This window comes from Macaca nemestrina, chromosome 17, assembly GCF_043159975.1.
Source record: "Macaca nemestrina isolate mMacNem1 chromosome 17, mMacNem.hap1, whole genome shotgun sequence".
In the NCBI taxonomy this organism is placed as follows: Eukaryota; Metazoa; Chordata; class Mammalia; order Primates; family Cercopithecidae; genus Macaca; species Macaca nemestrina.
The window spans coordinates 85,929,475-85,957,370 of NC_092141.1; the positions used below are offsets into that span (position 1 = coordinate 85,929,475).

The 27,896-nt window shown below is 53.1% G+C and overlaps 1 protein-coding gene across 5 annotated transcripts in view; it reads left to right on the top strand.

The window, feature by feature from the left end:
- The window catches only part of LOC105469217 (alpha-1,6-mannosylglycoprotein 6-beta-N-acetylglucosaminyltransferase B), an 80,295-nt gene that overhangs the window by 41,841 nt on the left and 10,558 nt on the right, over positions 1-27,896 (top strand). For all 5 annotated transcript variants that reach the window (XM_071083631.1, XM_071083633.1, XM_071083632.1 and 2 more), the window contains 4 exons: positions 12,610-12,741; positions 14,578-14,711; positions 21,009-21,139; positions 26,205-26,360. In XM_071083631.1, the coding sequence (XP_070939732.1) occupies positions 12,610-12,741; positions 14,578-14,711; positions 21,009-21,139; positions 26,205-26,360 (553 nt within the window). The remainder of the gene's footprint in view (positions 1-12,609; positions 12,742-14,577; positions 14,712-21,008; positions 21,140-26,204; positions 26,361-27,896) is intronic.

The following is a 27,896-nucleotide window of genomic DNA, read 5'->3' on the forward strand; positions in this document are numbered from 1 at the left end:
GTAGAAAGAATGGGAGGATTCATCCTGAGTCCTCCTCTGCACTCCTGAGAACACCCAGGATACCCTTGGTTGCTGGAGTGTGGCCTAGTTGGGGGGTCGGGCCACAGAGGCACCCCGTGGAGGTGGCCCAGATGGTGGGGCCTCTGGCATCCTGCCCAGGGCATCAGGTGGGAACCTGCTGGCCTGAAATGCACTTTGTGCCACGCCCTTTCTTGGATGTACTTTCTTCCTTCTTCCTTTGTAAAGTGGGGGCATTGCATTGGTCCCCACAGTTGGCGAGGTCAGTGACAGATGTAAGGCCAGGGTGGAGGTACAGCTGTGAGCTCCCAGGCACATTCCCTGCCGGGGCCTCTCTGATACATAAACGCAGGCCTTTCCTCACAGCGGAGATGTCAGTGCAGCTTGAGATATGGATGAGCCTCCTAGAGCTGCCGTAACAATGGAGCACGTGCTGCAGGGCTCACACAGCAGGAGTGAATGAACTGAATCCTGGCGCTGGAGCATGCTGCAGGTCCAAGAGCAGGGTTTTGGCAGGGCTGGGGCGTCCTGAGGCTGCGAGGGAATCTCTGCCCCAGGCCTCTCTCTGGGCTCCTGGTGGTTTCCTGGTGAGGAACTTGGTGACCCTTGTCCTGCAGCTACATCTCTACAATCATCTCTGCCTTTGCCTGGTGGCCTCCCTGTGAGCGTGTCTGTGTCCAGATGTCCCCTCCCTATAAGGACCTATTGCATTAGGGCCCACCCTCATGCCCTCATGTTAACTCCATTACCTCCGTAAGGACCCCAACTCCAAATAAAGTCATAGCCTGAAGAATTGGGGGTTAGGACTTCAATATATCAATGTGGGGGGTGGGGGACACAATGTTAACCCATAGTAAGATGGCAACCATTGTAGCCTGGATGCGGCGCTGGGCAGAGTTCTCACCGAGTAACCGCGAGCCCTTCAGGGAGAGGCAGAAGCACGCGAGGCCTCACCTCTCAGCCCTGGGAGCCGTTCTGTGGGAGCAGCACCAGTTTAATTTGAAAACAGGTCAACCGGATGTGAAGGTAATCTGAATTCCGAGTGTCTCAGCTTGGCTACTGCGACAGAAACGTCTCCCTTGGCTGGCGAAATGACCCGCATGGGAGGCGGCAGGACAAAGACGCAGCTTGTACATTTGTTGTAGTTTATTCACAGATGTTCATGGCAGATGTCCTGGCCACTGACGGAGCAACAAGGCTGGACGGATGAGCCCGCCCTGCTCCACTCCTCGGATTTCGGTGTTTCAATTAACCTGCTCACTGGAGTGACATTTGGGACAATGTGCAGGATCCATATCTGCCTTTGCTGCTGCAAGATGCTTCCGGGGTGAGGGAGTTGGCACGAGGGAGCCACGCGCTCTGTGATGAGATTGCAGTGAGGTGATGTCAGCCAGTTCCCGCCTGCGCCCCGCCGTGCATGGAGAGAAGAAGTCAAACCCGAGCGTCTGCCCGGCCGCTGCATCCTGAGACGGCCTCGTGCATGCGCAGGTCCAGGGTGGGCATTTTAAAGTTAAGCCTTTCCCTTCCTGCTTTCCCAGAATCAGCTGTGCTCATCAATTTTATTTGCATAATTTCAAGCATCATTAATAGTACATGGCATGAGGAAAAATTACTGAGCTCTTCCTCCATCCATGAGTGAAATTGGGTTTAGTAGAAAATTAGTTGACTTAACTGGCAAATGATGAAAGCTTAAGAGGAGAATGTTTAAATAAGGAGGACTAGGAGAGACAACTCCTGGCTGTCAAGCATGCAGCCAGGCTGGAAATCTGCCTCCTGCCTGGGGCCCGGTGCCCAAAGGAAAGGCTGGGGAGGGTCCCCAGAGAATGACGAAGGTGGAGACTCCATCTGCTTCCTCCGGCACAGTTCACGGTGACCAGCTGAGGCAGGTCTTAGGGTTGGAACCCAGAGATAGATCTGGATATGACTGGCACAGACTGGTCTGAGCCAATGCAAACTGGGCCCAGCTGCTGGAAACCAGCTTGAGCGGACCAGAACCAGGCTGAACTGGGCAGCTCAAACCAGCTCCAGGGCGGAGGATGCTGCCCTTCTCTGAGGGGAGAGGAGAAAAGCACTGGGTTTGGGGCACACATGTTGAAACAGAGGTGCCCCATGGAGGCCACCGGGTGATGGGCCCAGGGGAGGTGTGGCATGGAGATGGAGTCTTGGCCATTGAGCGTTGTTGAACACAGTGTAGATGAAGTTGCCAAGGGATGGGAAAACAGGCTTGAGGGGCACAGACTTGGGAAATATCAACACAGAAAGGCCTCTTACAGGCAAAGGAGACTGAGGAGTAGCCAAGAGCAAGCGAGATGTGGTCATGGGTGACCATGAGAAGATGCTTCTAGAAGGATGATGTGGCCAGCAACACATTGCTCATTGAGAAACCAAGTAAGAAGGAGACTGAAAAATGTCCGAAGAATTTGGTCACATGGGGCTGGGTGGGGCAGCTCACTCCTGTAATCCCAGCACTTTGGGAGGTCATGGCAGGAGGATTGCTTGATACCAGGAGTTCGAGACCAGCCTTGGCAAGATAGTGAGACCTGGTCTTTACCAAAAACAAAAAAATTAGCCAAGTGCGCCAGTGGTCCCAGCTACTCAGGCGACTGAGGCAGGAGGATCACTTGAGCCTGGGAGGTCGAGGCTACAGTCAGCCATGATCGTGCTACTGCACTCCAGCTTGGGTGACAAAGCAAGACTCTGTCTCCAAAAAAAAAGAAGAAGAAGAAGAAGAAATAAAGAAGGAAGGAAGGAAGGAAAGAAAGAAAGAGAATTTGGCCACATAGATGTCATTGCTCACCTTGGAAAGAGCATTGTGGTGCAGTCGTGGGGAACAAAGGTTCAAAGCACACCATGATGGAAGGTGTGCTTGTTTATTTTTCAAGATAAGAGAGTGCACTCATGTTTAAATGTGGATGTGAAGGAGCCAGAACAGTAGGGAGGTTGTGGACACAGGAGGGAGAGAGTATCGCTGGCAGTGGCTTCAGGGGAGGGTCCCAGGAGGAGGGACAGGGACAGCTCTTCTGCCCTGAGGTGAGAGAAGGAGCAGAGACCAGGGTATGATGTAAATGCAGCGGGCTGGGGGGCCTGGGCTGGGGCAGGGAATCGGGCGCTCCCCTCTGATGGTTTCTGTTTTATCTTTGATGCGGGAGGGGAGGGCATTTCCCATGAGCCAGGTGGAGGCAGCGGGAGAAAGGATTAGAACCAAATATGGCAAAAGGTTAAGGCTTGACAAGGCAGGGAAGTGGAAGCATTGGAGCATTATATGATTTTCTATAATTTTCTGGATGCTTGGACTATTTTATAACTTATAAGCACACAGATTAGGAAAAGGTGGGGAAGAACCGCGTCTTGGCACCTAGACTTGTGAACGGCGGCTCTCCTGCATCACCCTCTCTGTTCCAAGAGGAGGCACGAGAGGCCGACGATTATGTTATGCTAAAAATCCCCGGCCCCTCTCCTGTCTCCTTTTTCCTTCCCGTTCCTTCAGTTTCAAGGAGGCATTTTAACCTCCTGGCTGAGTGGGGAGCGAGCGCAGGAGCTACATATCCCAGCCACGCCTGGCAGCCGGACACCCGACCCAAGTTGGCTGGCGGTCAGATCTTTCCCCGGAAAATTCAGACCTGGATGGGCAGAAGACCTAGATGGCAGGCAAGGGGACAGAGAGGGAGCAGGCGCTGGCATGCCGAGTGTGGTGGGATCTCGTTCAGTGTAGCCAAATGTCGTGGAAGGTTGTGGGCTTCTGCTGCTGGGGCCTGGGGCTGCCCTGGCCCCTGCCCTTCATCCTTCCTCGGGATCCAGGAGCGACCTTCCTCGCAAGGGCCTCGTCTCCCCTCACACTCCATGTGCTGCACTGGCGTCTCAGGGAGTCTGTTTCTTGGAAGTCAGGGCCCCGGGTCAAGTCTGAACATTGACCGAAAAGCAAGACCGATGGAGGCCGTGCCATGTCACCTGTCCCAGGTCTGGCCTGGCCTGTGTTGGGGAGGGCTGCAAGGGAAGACTCATGGAAATGACGTCGCTGACCCTCATGAGAGATCCATGCACCCCGAGTGGAGTGGGGAGAACTTGGGGAGATAGATAAGAAATGAGGACAGACCAGGCCTTCAGCTCATACCCGTAACCCCAGCACTTTGGGAGGCTGGGATTACAGGCGGATGCCTTGAGTCTAGGAGTTCAAGACCAACCTGAGCAAGTGAAACCTAATCTCTACAAGAAAAAACTCAAAAGAGAAAGGAATGAGAAGGACTGGCTTCTGGATGCTCCTAAAGGAGGCAGGATTCGTCCCTGTGGAGGAGGCATCGGGGCCCCTGTGAATCTCAGGGGTCGTGGGTTCTCGAGAAGGGATGGGGGGACCAGGGTTCTTCCTCTGCCAAGCACAGACCAAGAGAGCGTCTTGTCAGATGGTGGCTGGAGAGGAGGAAGGTGGCAGCGGACGAGCTTCAGGAACCATCTGTCAGGGAGACTGGAAGGAGCCACCCACGGGAAGGGTCAAACTCAGGGGTTCCTGCCTCTTGGAAACTGGGACCAGGGCTGGTCTGGGGCCCTTTTTATTCTGGGTGAAGCTGGCAGAGGCACAGGATGGTACGAGTAACCCCCTAGCACTCCTCCCAACTACGCTGTCAGGTTTGAGTCAGCCTAGTTGTGCTAAGTCCAACGCCAGGTGGGAGGTTTCACTATGACTCAGTGGCCAATTAAATGCTTTCAAGTCCGGGTTTAGTGCGAGGATTTGCACACCAACCTTCACTGCAAATATATTCAGCACCCACAGGCCAGTGGCTCGGGATACATGTGCACTGACTAACAAGCCAGGCGGGTCCGAATGTCCCTCGAAGTCAGTTTCTTTGCTGTGTCTCCGGCCTCCGCAGAGCCGTCTGTGGTCATTTCTCAGCTGCCTCTGGCTTCGCTTTCTTGCTGAGTCTCGGGGGTGCCTTCCCACAGCAGGTGTCATCTCATCACCCCAGTCCAGCATACATTTATCACGTTGAAGGATCAGCAGTTTCACTGTGGGCTGAGTCACTTGTCATAAGTGACTCCATTTTGAGATTATTGAGGATCACGAAACACTATCCTATATCACCACCTGCCCCTCAAGTCAGAGTAGCTTTGGTAAAAGGAATGCATTTTCCTGGGAGCCAGACTGCTTTTTCCTCGGCAGCTCTAGCGTGGAGCCAGAGGCCTTCAACATCCGAATCCAGGATGCAGGGGCTGTGTCTTAGCTTTTGGCCCTCATCTCCCACCAAGACTGCTTGAGTGGGATTGACAGCAGAGTCTTACCCCAAGGCCCCTGCACAAGTTGGTTCTCAGCAAAGGTTGGTGGAACTGGATAGAATAGCCAAGAGCCCCTGGCACACAGGAATCACCCGAGGAACTAAAAATAATCCCCAACGCCCAGGCCCCAACCCAGAACAAATAGAGGAACCCTCGGGGAGGCTTGGCCACCTTCCTCCTCTCCAGCCACCATCTGACAAGACACTGTCTTGGTCTGTGCTTGGCAGAGGAAGAACACTGGTCCCCCTATCCCTTCTCGAGAACCCACGACCCCTGGATGAGATAACCTGGATTCGGGCTCAGCGTTTACAGGCATTTGTTCTAGAAATCGAGGCCTGTCTGTAAGGAAGAGGACTGGGAACAGCCGGAGGGCCGAGTTCCCGTTCCTCTTCCTGCCGCCGTGCTGGCAGCCAGGGGGATGAGTGTGCCGTTTCCTCCAGCTCTCCTGGGAGCAAGGCCCTATTCTTAGCCCTGAGTTTGCTTACTAGGAAAGAACACTGGGGAAGAAAGTGCCAGCTTTGGATGCCAGCCCCACTTTGGGTCTGCAGTGTTGAGGATACGCTGCTCCCTCAGTTTCCCTTTCGGAGGCTCCCCCTGCCAACCGCACACCTTGCACCACCTGCCCCCACACCCATGCTTTGTGGTGGCTTCAGCTATAAGGAGCACCTGGACTGTGCCCCCATCTGCCTTTGGGCTCCCTTTTCCTCTGAGCCACGGACCCCGAGGGGGCCTGGCAGCTCTCAGCTGTGGCCCTGAACCCTCGAGGGCATGGGGTATGTGCTGGAGATGTTCAAGGTCATCTGCTTTTTTGGGAGATGGGAGCTGAGGGCAGGGCCATCCCAATGGCTCCATAAAGCAACTCTGGGCTGCTTCTGTTGGATACAGGGAGGTCAGTCCATCCTGGGCAGGAAGAAAATGCTGCAGGACTGTGTAATTCTTTCCTCGTTAGTGATCCTAACCCCTGCTTCCTAAAGCAGCTCATTAGATGCCCAGTTCAACCTCTGAGTTTCTTCTTTCTGCCCCCATCTGATCTGTCAGGGACCAGACAGTGACCTGCTCTGGTAATGGGCCATGGTGGGGTCAGGGGCTGCCCATGATGCTTGGGAAACGGGCACTAGTCAGGTTTGGAGGATTTCAGGGCCCTGGGGAGGCAGAACGTCTCAGGCTGCACCGGCTGTGTGTTCCCCCTGAGAGGCACCCAGTGAAGTTGTGGATCCTGCCTGCACTTCAGCCCCTGGAGCCAAAGATCTCTGAGCCCTTTGCAAGGATTCTTTTTAATTAGGTCTCTCCCACACAAGAGAAAGAGAGAGAGAATAGTTTGTTCCACAGTTTGAGCGCTACCTGGAGAGATTATTTCTAGCCACAGACCAAAGGCACAGAGAGAAATAAAACCAGAGAATTTTTAGCCTAAAAGAGACCGTGGAGATTCGCCTGAGCACGTGTCCCACATGTGGAGGCGGCAACAGAGCGATGCAGTGGCTTGCGGAAGGCTACCCAGCAAACGCCTGCTGGAGCTCCTGGCGAGGGATATTTTTCATTGCCAGAATTCAGCATTTGAATTCCTAGCCGAGGGTTTCTTCTATTAAGTGAAGGTTTATTTTTCTCCTCCCTCATCCCATCTCCCCATCCTCCTCTTGGATTTTTAGCAAAGAGTGCCTGAGCCAGTCCTTCCCTGGATATTTACTAAGCCCCTGTGTTGTTTGTGGCCAGCTGGGAGTCCCAGGCAGGTGGGGAATGTGACAGCTGGAGAAGATGGGGCCTCAGCCCCTCTGGGAGGCAGAGTGCTTGGCATGGGAGCCGGGAATGTGAATGGGTTGACTTAAAAATTATTTTTAAATCATTCATATTTTTAAGACTGGGTCTCACTCTCTTGCCCAGGCTAAAGTGCAATGATGTCATCACAGCTCACTGCAGCCTTAACATCCTGGATTCAAACGATTCTCCCACCTCAGCCTCCTGAGTAGCTAGAATGACAGGCACATGCCACCATGCCTGGCTAATTTTTAGTATTTTTGGTAGAGATGGGGTTTCGCCATGTCGTCCAGGCTGGTCTCAAACTGCTGGACTCAAGCGATCCTCCCACCTAGGCCACCTAAAATGCTGGGATTATAGGCGTGAGCCACTGTGCCGGGCCGGCTTTTTAAAAAATTATAGTAAGACGCACATAACATAAAATGTGCTGCTGTAACCACTTCGAAGGGCACAGTTCAGTGGCAAAGCACATTCACATTGTGGTGCAACCATCGCCACCATCCATCTCCAGATCTCTTCCTGCAAAACTGAAACTCCTTACCCATTAAACAATAATTTCCTGTTCCTTCCTCCCCCGAGAGGGTAGCTTTTCTGGGTGGATTAATTTGGGCACAGTGCAGGGGCCAACTCTAACCAGGTGACCTGCAGAAATGCTCCATTCCCCTGGCCGCCCTACCCCTACCCCTTTCATCTTGGGATTTAGACTCCTATTCATCTGGCCTGGGGACACTCAGAAATATATTCTAACCAGCCAGTTTGGCAATTCCACACAAACTTCCCCGTCCTTCCCAAGCACTGGCTATTGGCAGTGGGCAGACGGTGGGGTACGCAGCAGATGCATTTCATGTTCCTTCTGTCCCTGAGGTCCTCCCTCTGCCCACCCCTATCTGTGGGGGCTCCTGAACCGTCCTCTTGACCCAGCCCTGGCCTGAGAGTTCAAGAGAAATGAGGACTTGGCCTTGGAGGTGCAGAAAGGTCTGGACAGGAGCGTTTTGCGGATTCAGCAGGATTGGTGGAAATGCACAGCCGTGCCTCCCAGGAACCTTTGGCTGAAGGTTGTCGGGGGATGGCGTTTTCAATTCATGTCACTGCTCCAGCCAATCACTTAGCATAAAATTGCCTGTAAAAGTAAACTTAAAATACAAGTGATAAAACTAGTCTCCCTGCAGCTGACCTTTCTGCTCTCCAGGGGACAAGGCTCAGGTTTCTTCTGACAAGAGCAATGAGGCCGCTGCGGACACCTCCAGGGACGTCCTCCCCTTCCATTGAAAATCCTTGTTTTTCAGGGTTGGGGACATGTGGGCTTCTCCTTAACTCCTCCTGGGAAGGGGATGCTGCTGTCTCCGGGCTGACTGGTCTCCCTCCTCTGCTGTGATGTCCTTTGAGCCGCATGGAGGGCCACTCGGCCCAGGTCCAGACCCAAAGGCCAGTGGCCGAGGCACCTTCGCCCCTGGGCCCCTCACTCACCCACACTCTCTCCGGGGAGGCTTTTCTCGGCCAACTGTTAAACATTGAAACCAGTTATTCCTGAGGGTCATCTCATCTACCGCTTTGTTATTGCTTCATGAATACAGCAGATGTTTAGTGGGTCAGGTCCTGTCCTTGGTCTTGAGTTTTAAAGATGGCCTGACCCTGCCCTCAAAGGGGCCTCCAGGTGGGAAGAGGTGTGTCCCAGGTATGGAGGGAGCAGAGTGGGAGGGGTGTCTCAGGTAAGGCTTCCTGGAGGAGGAGGCGATGTTTGAGTTAAGCACGTGGAGGTGAGAAGAGTATTTTAGACCCAGGGAATGGTTTCTGTGAAAGCAGGGCACCGTCGCAGGAGAACCTTGGTAGGATCAGAGGGGAGGGTTTGGCTGGGTCCACCTTGAAATTTCTGTGGCCCCTGGCCTCACGTGTGACAGAGACAGGAAGTGTCCGCTCTCACTTATCTTAGTTGCATGCTGGTGACAGCTGCTGTCTTATTGTAGATTCCTTCTCCCCCATCCGTTAATATTCCTCCCTTTTTTTCTGGTTTAGTCAAAACTTTGACTTCACACTGAGCGGGGTGTGCATGGGGGAAGCAATTGCTCAGCAATGTGCCCCTGCTCCTGCCCGGGTGGAAGGACCTGGGTGCGAAGGTTTAGGGCTGATGCTTCGTGGGGTGAGGACTGACTGCCCAAGTGGGTCCTGCATAAGGTGGGGCTCAGTGGGGGTCCACCTTCTGCCCGCTCCCTTGCTCCCTCCATGCACACCCAGTGGGCCTGTGCTGGAGAGGCTGCTGCAGACCCTGGGGGGCACAGGGTGTGGTGCAGGGGCTGCAGCTGTTGCTTCCACAGGGGTTAGGTGGGGAAGCATCCTGGAAGTCCTGGCTCAGAGGCAGTGGGAAGCCTCAGAAAGGGTCAGGACCCTGGGGAGATGTGACCAAGTTTCCATTGTAGAAAGACTCTGATCCCAGTTCTGCTCCTTCCTGGCTGTGTATCCTTAGGTAAGTTACTCAGACTCTCTGTTTCCTCATCTGTAAAGATGGGAACAGGATGAGAATGGGTCTGATCTGGTAGGGTAGTTGCTAAGATGAAAGGAACTGATGCATCAGTAAGTTGAAAGCACATAGAATGATGCCTGTGTCCAAAATGTTAGCCTTGAAGATGGCGAGGATGATGGACTCGCCTTAGAACCACAGCGTGGCGGTCTCCCAGGAGAGGGCTGTGAAGTGCTACAACCCCTCTGTCCTCTCGGTGGCCCCGGTGTCTGGGACTAGGGTCAGGGGTGTGGTCAGTGATGGGGCAACAAAAGGAAGCTCCCAGGACAGAGAGATAACATGTTGCCTGGAAACCAACCAGAGATCTGTAGGGAAACCAGTCATGTTCCTGGTGCAGGTAGCAGCTCCTAGACCCACCTATGGTTTGTATTTTCAGGATTGTCTTAATTTTACTAGACCCAGATTCCATGTGGGAGGAGCAGCCACCCCCTTCCTGGTTTCTGCAAGGAAGGGGATAGAGGGAGCATCTTTGTGTCCTTTTGTGTGTGGTTCTCAATTGGGTTGGGGAGGTGAGGAAGAGGGGACTTCTGGAGGCCCAGGGCAAAAAAAAAAAATGAAGCTTCTTTCTGGGGCATCAGTTTTACTGGAGGAGTTTTGGGAGTGAGAAAGTCCATGCTTCACAGAAAACAACAGGGGTATCTTGCAGAGTGAATGCAGAATTTGTTCGACACTTAAACGTACCACCAAATATTTCATGAAGTCTCCAGGTTGTGGGAGCTGCTGCCTGTGATGGCTCCAGACCCCTGGGGCCTGTGCTCCTTCTCCTTTGCTTTCTGGGTATTTCAACCAAAAAGCTGAAGAGGGAGGCACTGCCTTAGAAGCCGTGGATCAGAGAATCCCATGTGGCAGGCGGTCTGGGTTGGAAAGAGGGGAAGACGGGAAGGTTGGAGGGATGGGGGAGGAGCCCGTGGCCATTTTTAAGTTTATAGACAAGAAATGAGGAGGAAACGGTTATTAGGTTTTCACATTCCCCTCTCACACTTAGCAGCAAAGGTTCTGACATGGCGGGGAAGCCAGTGTGGGGACAGCGCAAGAGGCTGGTGGGGGTACCAGCTGGAAGTGGGGGGCAAGGCCCAGAGAAAGCGCCTTCCCTCTTGCTGCCTTTCTCTGCAGGGTAAGGCTGACCTCTGATGGCTTAGTCCCTCTGCTGGCAGCTTCTCCCCACCTCTTTCCATCACAGCGCTGTCGGCAAGTCACCAGAAACATCACTGACACGGTGCCACTTTGGACGGTGTGCTAACGGATGGTGTGCACAGTCCCCTCCCCGAGCTTCTGAGCATGCGCAAAGCGAGCATGCACCTTTTGGGCCTGTACTTTTCCACCTGGCCTGAATGGTTTCAAGGAGCCCAGACACAGCCCAGGAAACTGATCAATCCTGGCCCCTTGCCATTAATGAGCAGGTGACCTTGTCAAAGCTCATCATCTCCCCAGCCTGACTCTGCTTATCATGTGGGTCCCTGAAGGGCCTCCCTAGTAGGAGGTATCCTAGGTCTCTTACAGAGCTGGCACCTGAACCCCGAATCCTGGGGAGGTGGGCATCCCCGGGAGATGGGGCCCGATGGCCTGGCTGCTTCCCAATCTGGGTTGGGAGCAAAGGACAGTTACATCCAGCTCCATGAGGTGACGCATCCACCAAGAGCTGTTGAGAGAGAAAAATGAAGACAGGGCACGTGGCCTTCTCTGCCCATCCCTCCACCAATGGGCCCCTCCTCAGGACACCTCCACTGTGCCTCAGCACATGCTGTTCAGATCTCCGCTCCAGCACCCCTAGGCGTACACACCTCACATGGCTCATGCTCCTGGGGCTGGGGCCACATCCCACGTGTCTCTGAGTTCATGATGTGGGCACAGGGCCTGGCACCCCACATGCACTCAAGAAACATTTGTTAAAGAGAATTATCTTGAGGACCCGGTGGGGAGCGGGTGTTTGGGGAAGCAGGTGCCTGACCGGGTTCTGCATGCATTCTGAGCTCCCGGGCGTCCTCCTCTGGTGGAGTGGGGAAGGGAATGTGGAAGGACCGTCTCTGTGGAGGATGGCGCATCCCACCTGACTCGGGCTCAGCGTAGACTTAACTGAATGAACAAGTGACCGGATGCCTCATCATTCCCTGCAGGGGAGACACCGAGGCTGTAGAGTTGGAATAAGCAGGGGCTCCTGGAGGGAGGAGCTGGTTTGTACGGATGCTGGCAGGGGGGTTGTGGGCAGAGGAGTTTAAAATGGCAGCTGTGGCTGCTGGGACAGGGGGCTTTGAACCCTTCCCCAGGGAGGCAGACTGAGCAGATGTGGGGATTCTAGAGGAAGCCATGGGGTGTGGTCATGTCCTTCCATGTCCTCCTGTCCATGATCCTGGAGCCGGGGACCTGGGGGGGCCAGCAGGAGGAGATGACCCAGCAGCTCCAGCCAGATGGGATGCCAGATGGCAGAGGGGCACCACCCCTTCTCTGACCAAGCTGCGTCTTCCAGGTCACCAGAGGCAACCTTGTCCCAGATGAAAACCTGTGTGTAAATGACCCGGCAGGTGAGGGCAGGCAGGTCCCGTGCGGTGCCCGGAGTGGGAAACAGGTGACCAGTGGCCTGCAGGAGCTTGTGGCCTCAGCCAACCTGGGCGCCAGGAGCTCGGTCACTCCTGCAAGACTGTACTTTTCTGAGGCAGGAGGTTTGGGGCCCTCATCCAGACAAACACATAGCTGAGCTTGAGGACTGCAGCCAGCATCCATGGGATTTGTGAGAGTTAGAGAAAGGCTCCCTCTCTGGGTAGCCACAGCCCTGCGGGAGCACATTTGTGGCAATGACAAAAAGTGCCCCTTCTTCCCGGCAGGTAGCCCAGGCTGGGTGCACGGGAGCCCACACTGACGTCAGTCCCACCTGCCCCTCGCTGGATTGCCTTGTGCAGTGAAAAACCTACGTTACCGTATAGGGCCATCCTGCTCACTTCCTGTCTGAGAGTCTGTGCTAAGCTCTCTGCACTTTTACTGTTCATCCTGGGCTCTAAGGAACTGGGGTGGCTGGCTGGGCAGGTGGGTCTTGGGGCCCAGACTCTGAAGGGCTCTTCTCTCAGTAACTTAGGGGTGCCGCCAGGCCGGGGGAGCTGCCCGCTCACCATGCCCCTGCCCTTCGACCTCATCTACACCGACTACCACGGCCTGCAGCAGATGAAGCAGCACATGGGACTCTCCTTCAAGAAGTACCGGTGAGAGGGTGGCCAGAGGGTGGGCACGTGACCTGCATGCCAGGGGAGAAAGCTCCTCCTTCACACCCTGCCCCCACGTCCCCACTCGGCCAGCTGGGCCCAAGTGGGAGAACATACTGTCCTGCATCCTGCCCTCCGCCCTCCCCTCCCCTTCCCCCCCCCTCCCCTTCCCCCCTTTCCTCCCCCATCTCTCCTCCCCTCCCCCTCCCCCTCATCTCCCCCACCCCCTCCCCTCCCCTTCCCCCATTCCCCTTCCTCCATTCCACTCTCCCGCATTCCCCCTCCCCCTTCCCTCCCCTCCCCTTCCCCCATTCCACCCTCCCCTCCCCTTCCTCCATTCCACCCTCCTCTCCCCTTCCCCGTCCCTTGCCCCTACCCCCTTCTCTCCCCACCCCCTCCCTTCCCTTCCCCCATTCCACTCTCCCCCCATTCCCTCTCCTCCTTCCCCTTCCCTCCCCCCTTCCCCCTCCCCTTCTCTCCCCTCCCCTTCCCTTCCCTCCCCTGCCACTTCCATGTCTGCCTCCCGGCTAACACAATGATAATTAATAAACCACCCAGGGAGTTGCTCCATCACCCCTCTGCTGCTTTGAGGCTGGGGGCAGGGGACCAGGGTAATCTACATGGAGTGGGGCTGAGGAAGTGGAGAGGGGTACAAGGGAACGGGACAGTAACCAGGGCTGTGACCCTGCTGTGGGGACCTTGGGGTGGGGAGAGTTGCTCAGCACTCCCCTCTTCCTCCACCCCACCCTCTCTCCGTCTGGAGGAAGGCCAAGGCCATCGCTCCCTGTCTCACTGCAGCCAGCGGGATGTGGGGCTTAATTTAGCACAGAGAGCCCTGCTACTTATTACGTGTGCTCCAGTCCCATTGACGATCCCACATGATTTTATTAGGGAAAAAAGTGACAGGCAGTGTTATTGCTTTTATTATTAATGCGCGTTCTCTATGCACTGGGCGCTCTCTCCCACCCCAGGCCCCTTCCCTGGGGGAAAAGTGCCGACCTCAGCACTCTGCAGACAATTCTGGGTCACCAGGAAGGATGCTGGGGTGAGGAGCTCCTTGCAGGGCCTCTGAGTCTTGGTGCTTTTTTTCAGGTGCCCCTTCCAAGGGGTAGGGTGGGCAGAGGGTGTGGCTCTGGGGCTGTGGCCCATTGAGAGTGGCCTCGGAGTTCGTCTGGCCCTGCGGTTGGCGGATCTATAGGAACAAGCCCCCTCTGTTTTGAACCTGGGCCTCCACCGCTGGAGGCAGCAGAGGGAGAAGAGCCCTGTGGAGCAGAGCCTCTGCCCAGCTGCAGGGTCCACCCCGGCTGGGACCAGTCTTGCAGAGGAGGCTCAGAAGTGCTGCCACCCAAAGACAGCCCATGGGCAGTGCCTGGGACCCTGCCTGTTGCATCCTGGCCCTATAGACCGGGCACATCCAGGGGTGTCAGGCTCCTGAGCAGAGGGGCTATGGACTCCCGACCCAGGCAGGTGCAAATTGTATAGAGGACCTGGGGGACAACAGAGAGGGCCCCCTCTCCAAACAGTGCCTCCCTTCTGGGTGGCAGTAATGGCTACAGTTCCTGAGTGCTAACCACGGACCGTGGGCCAGGAGCCTCCCTACAACCCTGAGACAATTGGGCTGTTGTTTTTCCCACTTGACAGATGAGGCAGCACAGAGAAGTGAAGGCACTTGCCTGTGGTCACACAGCGAGGCAGTGTCCTAGTCCAAGTGCTAACACACACTGTGCTACTCTGACCCCGCCACTGGCTGGTGACAGTGCTCGTGGCTGGGGCACCTCCAGCCCAGGGACACATAGGGAGGTTACTGACCCTGGTTCCCGGTCCCTGGGGGGGCAGGTGCCGAATCAGAGTCATCGACACCTTCGGGACGGAACCTGCATACAACCACGAGGAGTACGCCACGCTGCATGGCTACCGGACCAACTGGGGCTACTGGAACCTCAACCCCAAGCAGTTCATGACCATGTTTCGTGAGTGCCCCACTGGGTGGGGGTGGGGTCAGGGTCAGGAGGTCCTCCTTGTGGTTCTCAGAGGTGGCGCGAGAGGCGGCCAGGGTCTCGCTCCTCCCTCTCTTTCCTTCTCCAGCCAGTGGGGTGGTGGGACCCAGCAAGCATCGCCTTCTCCTTCTCCGTAAGTGTATGAACCAGGAAGGAAGCTTCTGGTGCTATTTGGGGAGCAGGAAGCATGGAGGGGATGTCCAGGGCGGGGTGACCTCCCTGACTCCAGCAGACGTAGCCTTCACCCTCCAGGAGGGCGGTTGGGCACACAGTTCCAGAACACAGGGGACTCCGTGGCCTCCCAGAAAGACAGGCATTCCAGAGTAGGTTGGAGAACTTCCCTGGGTGGAAAGGAGCAGGCAGGCAGAGGGAACAGATGCAGTAAAGAGGGATGCGGGAAGAACTGGAAGGTTCCAGAAATGCAGGAGTGGACTTGGCTGCCAGGGCTCCAGGCAAGGAACGTGAGTGGAGCTGGGCTTCAGCTATTTGTTTGTTTGTTTTTTGAGACAGGATCTGGCTCTATTGCCCAGGTTGGAGTGCAGTGGTGTGATCTCCTCAGCTCACTGCAGCCTTGACCTCCTGGGCTCAAGTGATCCTCCTGCCTCAGCCTCCCAAGTAGCTGGCATTACAGGCATCCACCACCACGCTCAACTAATTTTTATATTTTTTGTAGAGAAAGGGTTTCACCAGGTTGCCTGGGCTGGTCTTGAATTCCTGGGCTCAAGCGATCGGCCCACGTAGGCCTCCCAAACTGCTGGGATTACAGGCGCAAGCCACCGTGCCTGGGTTTCAGTTGTTTTTAATGATACTCTAAAATGTATATACAACTGACCTATCCTGTTAAACGCAGCTCACTGAAAACAATTTCACCTTTTCTTGACATCTCAGGGTCAGTTCTCTGCCTCCCACCCAGGTGCATGGGCCTGCTCTTCTGGACGGCAGAGGTGCGGAGCTGTGTCCCCTCCCCGTGTCTGCTTCGCGCTGCGCTCTTCCACCTTAGTGGGAGGCTCTTGGCTGTCACTTTTAATTGTTGTCAGTATATCTGCCTCCAGCGGCATCTTGCGTGTGGCTCTTTGAAGGCTCTGGGCCAGAAAGCTAGATAAGCACCCTTGTTAGGATTGCATCTATTAAATTAAGAGCATCACAGACTCTGAGCGGAGTGCTGAGGGACTTGCTTGTGAGTAAAGTATATGATTTGTATTTAGCCTGTCAAATTCATGGCATCTCTTATGGGTGCTTGGACTATTCTTTTTTTTTTTTTTCTGATTCTCTAGACTCTAGGCTGTACTGGGGCAGATGTGATTTTTGAATAAATAAGTAATGGCATCATTGAATTGCAGAAGGTTGGGAAAGTGGGAAGGTTCCTGGGGCCCACGCAGTCCAGATGAGAAAACCAAGGCCCAGAGAGGTAGAGCATGCAGCCTGAGGTCACACAGCTCAGTCGGGACCAGACTCCTTCTGCAGGGCCTATTTCAAGGTTGCATTAGACTTCTCACTGTCCTCCCAGCAGAAAAGTGCTTGGGGTAGAGCAAGCACAGGGAGCAGATTTCTGGAGGGAAAGGAAATGGGGAGTGGAAATAGAGGTGGGGAGGAAATGGTGTTGCTCTGGGCTGTGGAAGAGGAAAAGCTACGGAGATGAGAGGCTTGGGTAATTAGATCACTTAGAAGGGAAGCAGTCAGGCCAGGCATGGGGCTAACACCTGTAATCTCAGCACTTTGGTAGACTAAGGCGGGCAGGTCATGAGGTCAGAAGTTCGAGACCAGCCTGGCCAACATGGTGAAACCCCATCTCTACTAAAAATACAAAAATTAGCTGGGCGAGGTGGTGGGTGCCTGTAATTTCAGCTACTCAAGAGGCTGAGGCAGGAGAATCGCTTGAACCCGGGAGGTGGAGGTTGCAGTGAGCTGAGATGGCACCACTGCACTCCAGCCTGGGCAACAGAGCAAGATTCCGTCTCAGGGAAAAAAAAAAAAAAAAGAGAGGAAAAGAAAAAAAGAAGGGAAGCAGTCAGATTGGAGGCTGGTAAGAGGAGCATGGAGGATCAGGGCACCAAGGAGTGGGGTCTTTTAGCCAAGGTTCCTGAGTTCACGTTGGAGGACCACTGAAGGTTCTTCAACTAGAGAATGTCATGAAGAAACTTTTTTTTTTTTTTTTTGATACAGAGTCTGACTCTGTCCTCCAGGCTGGAGTGCAGTGGCATGATCTTGGCTCACTGCAACCTCTGCCTCCCAGGTTCAAGCGATTCTCCTGCCTCAGCCTCCCAAGTAGCTGGGACTACAGGTGCCCGCCACCTCGCCTGGCTAATTTTTTGTATTTTTAGTAGAGATGGGGTTTCACCGTGTTAGCCAGGATGGTCTAGATCTCGTGACCTCATGATCCGCCCGCCTCGGTCTCCCAAAGTGCTGGGATTACAGGCGTGAGCCACCGCACCTGGACTTTTTTTTTTTTTTTTTTTTTTTCTTTCTTTCTGAGACAGAGTCTTACTCTGTCGCTCAGGCTGGAGTGCAGTGGTGCGATCTTGGCTCCCTGCAACTTCCGCCTCCTGGGTTCAAGCGATTCTTGTGCATAGCCTTTGGAGTAGCTGAGACCACAGGCACACGCCACCTTGCCTGGCTAATTTTTGTATTTTTAGTAGAGAGAGGGTTTTACCTTGTTGCCCAGGCTGGTCTGGAACTCCTGAGCTCAGGTGATCCACCTGCCTCGGTCTCCCAAAGTGCTGGGATTACAGGCGTGAGCCACTGTGCCTAGCCGGAGAAACATCTTTATTGAGGCATATTATCCTGTCGGACTGCAGGTGGCCAAAGACGATGGAGCAGGTAGGAGGGGGAAGCAGAAATGGGTTAAGAGGCTTCTGCAATGTCCTGCAGTGAGAAAATGAGGACTTGTCCCAGGGTGGAGCCCACTGGATGTGGATTTCTAGACCTGGCCAACTCCTACTCATCCTTCAAAACCTCAAGTCAAATGTCTCCTCTTTTTACCATCACTTTCACCGATCCCTTCATCTACTCCAGGCAGAATGTATTGCCTCTTTACCTCTATTTTTATAATTCTTAAACTTAACTCTGTTAAAGCATATATTGAAGTATGCTAGAGTTATTTGCTTATACATTTCTTTTCCCTGATAGATCATGAACCACTCAAAAAGGGGCCACTAATTGGTTTATCTTAATCTCTCTGGAGCCAACCTAGATCCTCAGAGAACATTAATTGATTGAATAAATCGAAGAAAGTGGGGACAAAAGGGAAGAGGGAGGCTGGCCAGTTTTAATGGCTCAGAGTCCAGGAAGGAAATCAGGAGCACGCCTGTTCCCATCTAGCTGACTGATTTCCCCAGGGAGCTAACTGGGTGAGCTGCTGCCTCTCCTGGCCTTACCCTTGCTCTGCCCCCAGGAGCTCTTGGCTTAATGGTCCCTGTTATTTTAATTGGTTGCCATACTTCCCTGTTCCCCTCTGACTGGCTTAGCTAATTGTGTTCTAAATGTGTCCCTTCTGGTGGAGTTGGTGGAATGAAGGCAGTTTAGTGCAGGATTCTTCAGCTTTAGAGAGTGGTGGAAATGGGAGAGAGGGCTGGGTGGCAGCTTTGGAGGAGCCAGAGGGGAGGGGGAAGATGGGTGCTGGACAGGTAAACAGGGGCGGGCAGGGGCTGCTTTGCCTGGCGTGGACAGAGCCTCCTCAGACGGAAAGCTGTCCTGACCCTGACCACCCACAGAAAGAACTCCAGGCCTCCAGGGCTTCTCCTGACCCTCCTGAAGCTCTAGAGGAGAGAATGGTTGGTTCTGTAGCTGGATTTTCAGGCCCAAGAATCTGTGAGCTTTGCGGGCACTTACACAGGAAACCGTCATCTCTTCTAAGCTGTACCAGATGTCGATTACTACATCTTGTGGGCCTTGAGGGGTGGGTGGAAATACTACAGTAGATCTACGCATTTGATTAAAACATGCATCCCAATTGGAGAAACATTAAAATGTGGGGAATGTGCATTCAAAATGAAGAACTAGGGTATTTAGAATCAAAGCTGTTGTGGGAAATCAAGGCTGGGTGGCTGCTCCCAGACTGCTCGCTCACCATAGCCCCTTCCATGCAGGAAGGTAGATTAAATATCATTGGATTCAATAAATGGTTTATTCGGGATCCTAGTGCGCAGAAAGCAGGGCTTGTGTGTCTTGCAGATTCGCAGCTCTCATGTTCCTGTTAACCCCTCCCTGGCAGACAGAGCTTTAGCAGTCACTGCGCTCCACACATGGCCATGGAATTGGAGCACGAGATCAAACATGTTCCCTGGCCCTGGTGCGTGGGTTCCTGGGAATAAATAAGTCAAATGGCAAGGAAGTCCCGGGGCGATCCCTGCTTTGACAGAGACCTAACTGCCGCAGATGGGGCCACAAAGGGAGGCACAGTCCATCCCCGAGAAGGCTTCCAGGAAGAGATGTTGTGTGAGAGGGGCCCTGAAGGCTGAGTAGAATTTCCTCATCCAAGACAAAGGGAGGAGGGCAGTGCAGGCCGAGGGGACAGCAGCAGGGACAATGCTTGGAGGTGGGAATGGGAGCCTCTCTCCCCTGTCTCACCCATCTTTCTCCAGCATTCATTCAGCCAGCCCAGGCTCTGTTTCAGGTGCTGGGGGCACAGAAGTGAACAAAACGGAACCATTGCCCACAAGGGGCTTCTATTTTAACAATTATTATTATTGTTTTTGGAGATGGAGTCTTGCTCTGTTGCCTAGGCAGGAGTGTAGTGGCGTGATCTCGGCTTACTAAAACCTCCGCGTCCCAGGTTCAAGTGATTCTCGTGCCTCAGCCTTCTGAGTAGCTGGGATGACAGGAGTGTGCCACCACACCTGGCTAATTTTTATATTTTTAGTAGAGATGGGGTTTTGCCATGTTGGCCAGGCTGGTCTTGAACTCCTGACCTCAGGTGATCCACCCACCTCGGCCTCCCAAAGTGCTGGGATTACAGGCGTGAGCCACCACACCCGGCCTATTCTGACAATTATACATGAACAAATAAATATATAGTCTAATGTCTGGTCAGTAAGTGCTATGATGAAAAATAAAGCTGTTAAGGGGACAATGAGTGACCGGGGTCAGGACAGACCTCTCACCGGCCTGTGAGCACAGTTCTGTGTGGAGAGGGGTTGCGTCCAGCAGGGCTCTGGGTGGGCTGGATGGTCAAAGGTGTGGTGGGAGGGGAATGGAGGCAGAGCCTGGTGATTGTCAGGTGGACTTTGGCATATGAGGTTTTGTGCAGAGGAGGAACCTGATATGGCCTAGATTCAAAAGTGTCATTTCAGAGAAAAGACTCTACCAAGACAGCCACAGGAATGGGGAGGCAGCTGTCAGGGTGGTCCCACTGAGAGCTGATACGGCCTAGGCCGGGGTGCAGTCATGGAGAAGGTGGAGGAAGTTCCACCTGGGATGACAGACGCTGCCTATGGGCTCAGGTGGAGGGCGGAAAGATGAGTCAGAGGTGCAGCCAAAGCTTGGTGCTCCAGGGACTGTGAGGAGGGCAGAGTCCCTGCTGGGTCACCCGGGGCCTCAGCCTCAGTTTCCTTATCTGAAAACAAACAGGGGGACTTGATGACCTCTTAGGCTGCTGCTGCTACTGCTGCTGGTGCTTCTTCCTTCTTCCTCCTCCTCCCCTTCCTCCTCCTCTTTCTCCTCTTCCTTTTTTCCTCCTCCTCCTCCTCTTCTTTCTCCTCCTCCTTCTTTTTTCCTCCTCCTTCTCCTCTCCCTCCTCCTCCGTCTCCGTCTTTGTCTTCGTCTTCTTCTTCTCCTTCTTTCTCCTTCTTGCACAGGGTCTCGCTCTGTTGCCCGGGCTGGAGTGCAGCGGTGCGATCAAAGCTCACTGCAGCCTTGAACTAGTGGGCCCAAGCGATTCTCCCACGTCAGCCTCTCGAGTGTCTGGGACTACAGGCGCATGCCACCATGCCTGGCTAATTTTTCTATTTTTAAATAGAGACAGGGTCTCACTTCGTTGCCGAGGGTGATTTCAAACTCCTGGGCTCAAGGGATCCTCCCGCCTCGGCCTCCCAAAATGCTGGGATTATAGGCGTGAGCCACTATGCCAGGCCTAGGTTTCCTTCTGCTCTGAGCTTTGTGGCAGTCTCTGGGAAGGGGGTTCCCAGGCGAGGGCTCTCCGGACCGCACTCCTACGCCCCGCCCCCTTTCCCACCCCTGCCAAAAGAGGACCTCTTGGGCGGGGCAGTCCAGGGAGGCCTGGGGCTGCCATTGGTTGTTTGGTGACCCCGTTCCTTTTGCATGCTCGGGCTGCAGCTCACACCCCCGACAACTCCTTCATGGGCTTCGTGTCAGAGGAGCTCAACGAGACGGAGAAGCAGCTCATCAAAGGCGGCAAGGCCAGCAACATGGCCGTGGTGTACGGCAAGGAGGCCAGCATCTGGAAGGTGAGTGCGGCCCCTGCGCGCGGGAAGCACCAGCCTGCCCAGCACAGGCCCCCGCCTGGGTCCCGCATCTCCTCCTTCCAGGATGCGGCGCCCACCTCCCGCCCAAGCCCTGCATGCTGGAAATGTCTCCCATGAACAGTTCAGGACAGAAAGTTCCTAAGTGCTATTTAAAGACACCCAGTCTGGAAGCTGACAGCTTGTCCCCCGGACTCTCGTAATAAATGATTCCTTAATTGAGGACTGTGACTAAATCTTCCACCCTCCCAAGGAACAGATCAATAGACAATGTAAGCCCAGCAAGGGCGTCGTCGGTGGGTGGGGAGTGGTCAGGCTAGACTTGGGGGTTCTGTGGGATGAAAGGCAGAGAGAAGCAAGAGAGGCGTAGAGATTAGAACCCCATCTTCAGGGTTGGGGGTCCCCAGAGAGGAGCTGTCTGCACGGGGTGTTGTCTGCGAATCACCACTAACCTGCTGTCTCTCTGTTCCCTGCGCTCCCCCTGGCCACGAGGCAGCTCCAGGTATGGAAACCGCTTGCAGCCGGCCCCTTCTGCCCTCTGCTCCCTTCCCCGCTCCAGCAGCCGCTCCAGGGGTCTCTCCTCGTGATGTTCCCCTCCTCGTGATGTTCCCCTGACTCAGGCTTTCTGGGGCTTGTGGTTCCTGTGGATGGACCAAGGTGGGGAGGAGGATGATGGGGACAGCAGAGTCCTAGGAGCCGTCTTTCCTGGCTCCTCTGTGACAGGGAGGCAGGTCCCTGGAGGTCAAGGTCCTGCTTGGCATGGCCACAGGGCAGCTCCTGGCAGTGAGAGGGACCAGCGTTCGATGGGTTATTGCATCAGGCAGGTGGCATGAGGTCAAGGTTAATAATGAAGATACCAATCAGGGGAAGCCCCTGCACCCTACATCAGGCCTGTTACATGATCGTTGGATTTAATCACTCTCACAGCTGTGTGAGATCCAGCTGTCCCAGGAAAACCCCAAAATAATCATGATTTAAACAAGATGGAAGTATATTTTCTTTCCTGCTTGCAAATTCCAGAGGTCGGGAGGGCTGGTGTGGCGTTCCCGGGGGTCTTCTTACCTTGACCCACCGTGTTGAGTTTCCACCCTGGCCTTGTCTCATGGTTCAAGATGACTACAGCCATTTGAGTCATTACATCTGCATCCCAGCCCGCAAGGAGAAGGAAGGAGCAGAGGGGGACACCACGTTTCCCGCACTGCTCATCAGCTCCGTCTTGGCCACAGGACCATGCCCACTTCCAGGGGACGCTGGGTGACTTTATTTCCAGGCAGCTCAGCTCAATGTGCCCAGCCCAGTTCTGGGTTCTATGACTGAGGAAGGAGGAGAGAAGGAGGACTCGGGGGGGATCTCACCATCTGGGTGGCATCCACCCAAGAGGCTACTGTTCACTGAGAGCTTGCTATGTGCCAGGCATTGTGCTGAGGGCTCATGTGCATCTCTTATTTCACCTTCACACCATGAGGTAGGTACTGTGTGTGATCCTGCCCACTCCACAAATGAGGACACCAGGGCACAGTGGGTTAAAAGGTGACCCATAGCTGGTAAGCACCGAGCTGATGTTCCAGCCTACATCGATCTAAGTCCAGAGCCAGGGGTGCTTGGCCCTGACTCCACAGTCTGTTCAGCATTATGAAGCCTTGGAGAATGGCAGAGAGAAGGCTTGGAAGCAGGAATCAAGGTCCAAGACCTCTGCCGAGATGTCAGAGGTCACTGTGGGGTGTGGAGGGGGGCGCTGGCAGGTGAGGCTCCCCATGCTGATTGCCACAGCTGCAGGGAGGGAAGCCCGGGAAGCTGTGGGTACTAGGCGCTGAAGAGGGCAGAGTCGGAGGGTTGTGGAACACACGGGATCTACCTTTATCAGAAAATGCTATTAAGAAACTGGCCCAAGAGAATGAGAGGTTATGAAGTCTGGAAAGAGAAAGGTTTTATCTCTAGCGCTGGAACTTCTGTGACAGCCTGAGGCAATCCTGTTCAGCTAGAGACCTCAAAGAAGCTGCTTCCAAAAAAAGACATCCTTGCTCTGGTATTTGTAACCAAAGGAAGTCAGAGGTGGCTGGATGAAGAGAAAAATGAAAGCAGCATCCTAGGAGAGATGCCTTCCAGAGTTCAGGGGACCAGGTGGCCGAGAAGCAGAGGAGGAAGGAGGGGAGATGGAAGGTCATTTATCATCCTTATGGGGAGCAGGAGCTGGGGACCCAGGGCAAGGCGTTGGGTGATTTTTGTGCTAAGCGGGTCTGTCTTATTCTGCATTCCCCAGAAAGTGGAGCCTGAGGCGAAGGCTTAGGTGCTATTTTAGTAGAGTGTAGTCCCAGGAAGCGAGGGTGAGGACCGAGGGAATGAAGCAGGAAGGAGGGAAAGGCAGCTGGTTCAGGCCCAGGGCAAACCCACCCTCATCCCTGGAGGAAACATTCCAGGCCCTCAGAGAGTCATCTGGGTGAGCTTGGGTGGAACTTTTCAATCCGTAGGTGGCAACCCATGAATACATTGCAAAACCAACTCAGGGAGTCTTGACTAGCCTTTTTGGTTCGTGTACAATTTTTTGTAGAAACATATGCTTTCATTTCTCCTGGGTAAATGCCTAAGAATATAATGGCTGGTTAATACTGTAGAAGTGTGTTTAACTTTTTAAAAAAAGGTGGTCATGCCATGTTATAGTCCTACCAGCAATGTAGGAGGCTTTCAATTCTTTAACAAATTCATCAATGCTTGGGATGGTCAGTGTGGTAAATTTCAGCCATTTTAACAGGCATGGAATGGTGTCTTCTTGTGGTTTAAATTGGCATTTTCCTAATGACTCATGATGAAGATATTTTTGTGTGTTTATTAGTCTTCCATATATCTTTTTCTTTTTTTTTTTTTGGTGATGTGTCTTTTTAAAAAGTTTTACTCATTGAAAATATTAGTTTGTTTGTATTAGGTTGTTTATTTTCTTACTATGGAGTTGTTAGAGTTCTTTGTATATTCTGGATCCAAATCTTATATCAAATATGTGCTTTATAAATATTTTCTTCCCATCTGTGGCTTGTCTCTCTCTCTCTTTTTAAACGTGTGTGTGTGTGTGTGTGTGTGTGTGTGTGTGTGTGCAGATAGAGACAGAGAGACAGGGTCTCGCTATGTTGCCCATTCTGGTCACAAACTCCTGGGCTCAAGTGATCCTCCTGCCTCAGCCTCTGAAAGTCCTGGCGTTACAGGCATGAGCCACTGTGCCTGGCCTTGTCTTTCTCTTAACAGTGTCTTTTGGCAGGTGGTGGCTCACACCTGTAATCCCAGCACTTTGGGAGGCTGAGGCGGGTGGATCACAAGGTCAGGAGATTGAGACCAGCCTGACTAACAAGGTGAAACCCCATCTCTACTAAAAATACAAAAAATTAGCCCAGCGTGGTGGCACATGTCTGTAATCCCAGCTACTCAGGAGACTGAGGCGGGAGAACTGCTTGAACCCAGGAAGTGGAGGATACAGTGAGCCGAGATTGTACCACTGCACTCCAGCCTGGGCGATAGAGGGAGACTCCGTCTCAAAAACAAACAAACAAAAAACAATGTCTTTCAAAGAGCAAAAGTTCTTAATTTTAATGAAGTCCAGTGTTTTCTTTTATGGATTGTGCTTTTGGTGTTGTATTTAAGAAATCTTTGTCGAACACAAGGTTACAAAGATTTTTTCCTATTTTTTTTAAAAGTTTTGTAGTTTTAGGTTTTGCATTTAAGTCTGTGATCCATTTTGCATGAACTTTTACATATAAGTATAAAGTTCTTTCAGTTTTTTGCATATAGATATCATGTTTCATGACCATTTATTGATAAAACCATCCTTCCTCCACTGAAATGTTTTGCACCTTTGTTGAAAATCAATTGACCATACTGTGTGTGGGTCTATTTCTGGAGTCTATTCTGTTCCATTGATCTATTTGTCTATCTTGATACCAATACCACACTGTCTGGATTACTGTAGCTTTATAAGTCTTGACATCAGTAATATAAGCCTGCTAACTGTGTTCTTTCTCAAAGTCGTTTTGTCTGTTCTAGGTCCTTTGCATTTCCAAATGAGTTTTAGAATCAGCTTGTCAATTTCTACAAAAAAAGTACTGGAGGTTTGATTGGGATTTCAATGGTTATTTTTTTTTGAGTTCTGGAAAATGAATATGAAGAATTATAGAGATAATTTAAGATCAAGGATGACTCTATTTTATTCCAGAGAGAATTTACTTTTACTCTTGGCTTGTAGCTGGAGGCCCTAGCAATCTCGGATCACCTTAATCAATATAGTGATTGAGACAAAATGGATTCAGCCCCTGCAAGGACTGGTCTAGCTGTGTTTCATCCTTTTTTCTAGGGTGTAATTCCCCTGAGTTCGAATTCCAAATATGGAGCTTCCATCAGAGGTCCCCCTCCTTCAATGAAAGAAGGGATGGACAGATAAGATGGATGGATGAGAGGATGAATGGGTAGATGGATGAGTGGATGGGTGGATGGATGAGTGGAGGGATGTGTGAGAGGGATGGGTGGATGAATGGGTGGGTGGATGAGTAGATGGGTGAGAGGGATGGATGGGTGAATGGATGGATGGGTGGGTGGATGCATAGAGTGATGGACGGATGGACAAATGGATGGATGGATGGATGGATGGATGGTGGTTGGGTAGATGGATGGATAGGATGGATGGGATGGGTGAGAGAGAGAGATGGATGAATGGACTACAGAGAGCTCTACATTTCCTCAGAGGAGCTTAGAGGTCATTAGGGGTTCAGTGGAGGCCAAGTGGCACCATGTGAATCCATTTAAATGTTGGTCCCCATAGGGTTCCTTTGGAAAGAAAACAGTTTCATGGCTAAAAGTAATCCCGAAGCCTCTGCTCCAGTCCAGTCTCTGCAACTCGTAGATTTCGAGGGCCAGACAGGGGAGGGGCCTTTCCCAGTGTCCCACAGCCAGTTAATGGCCAACCTGAGACTGGGTCCACATCTTCTGACTTCCAGACCAAGGGGATTTCCTCCACCGACTTTGCCTTCTGTGGTTTGCATGAGGTTCCCATCTCCTCCTCTTCTTTTTCCAGGGGAAGGAGAAGTTCCTGGGCATCCTGAACAAATACATGGAAATCCATGGCACTGTGTACTACGAGAGCCAGCGGCCCCCTGAGGTGCCAGCCTTTGTGAAGAACCATGGCCTCTTACCACAACCTGAGTTTCAGCAGCTGCTGCGCAAGGCCAAAGTGAGCACCCATCCCCCACACCATTCTCACACGTGCCAGCTGCAGACACTGAGGTCACTACCCATGCCTGCCAGGCCTGCCACCATCACTCAGGCCCCTTCCACATGTGGACATAACCCAGCATGCTCTACTGTCCTGAGCCCCCCATCTGGCCAGAGCCCGGGGGCAGAGATATGGGTGCCCACCAGGCAGGAGAGGCCCTATAGAGAAAGGGACCTGAGCAGGGCCAGCAGAGCAGCAGAGCTGTGGCTCAGTGATAGGAAAGTAGAGTTGTGCTGCCCATCCGCCCCCTTGCAGTACCAGGCCAGCCAAATGGACTCCTGGGTCAGGTCTAACTTTTGGAGACACTGAGCTGGGGTGGTTGGGTGGGTGGAGAGAGGGGTGCTGGCTAGAATGCCATTGAGCCACGAGTCCTGAGTGACTGCTTCTGGGGTCCCTGAGCTGTACTCCTGGAGCAGCAATTGACACAGTGGACAAAACCCGACTGGACCCTGGAGTATCAGCTGAGGCTGGAGAGTCTTCAGCCAGCTTCTAGGCACCCCCACCCTCTTTTTTATGAGACAGGGTCTTGCTCTGTCACCCACGCTGGAGTGCAGTGGTGCAATCAGGGCTCACTGCAACCTTATACTCCTAGGCTCACACAGTCCCCTCACCTCCGCCTCCTGAGTGGCTGGGACTGTTGGCATACACCACCACACCTGGCTAATGTTTAAATTTTTTGTAGAGATGGTGTCTTCCTACGTTACCCAGGCTGGTGTCAAACTCCTGGGCTCAAGCGACCCTACCACCTCGGCCTCTCAAAGCGTTGGGATTATGGATGTGAGCCACTGCACCTGACCCCAGGCCCTCTCTTGATCTCACCATAGCTTCTTTCCCAAAGCATCTTGGGGGTGTGTGTGTGTGTGTATATGTGTGTGTGTGTGTTGGGGGCAGTGGAGATGCTCGTGTGCAGTGAATAACCTGAACAACCTCACAGAACAGCCTTGGATTCAGAATCATTTATTAAGTGCCTTCCAGGCCAGCCCTGTGCACTCCTAGCGCAGGTTACTTAAAAAATAATAATTTTGGCCAGGCACGGTGGTTCACGCCTGTAATCCCAGCACTTTGGGAGGCCGAGGTGGGTGGATCATGAGGTTAGGAGATCGAGACTGTCCTGGCCAACATGATGAAACCCTGTCTCTACTAAAATCCAGAAAAAAAAAAAAAGTTAGCTGGGCGTGGTGGCATGTGCCTATAGTCCCAGCTACTCAGGAGGGTGAGGCAGGGGAATTGCTTGAACCCAGGAGGCAGAGGTTACAGTGAGCTGAGATCATGCCACCATACTCCAGCCCAGTGACAGAGCAACACTCCATCTCAAAAAAAAAAAAAAAAAAAAAAAAATTCAACTTTTAGTTTAGGTTTAAGGGGTACATATGCAGGCTTGTTACCTGGGTATATTGCATAATGCTGAGGTTTGGGATATGAAGGATCTTGTCACCCAGGTAGTGAGCGTAGTACCCAGCAGTTAATTCTTCAGTCTTTACCCCTTCCTCCTCC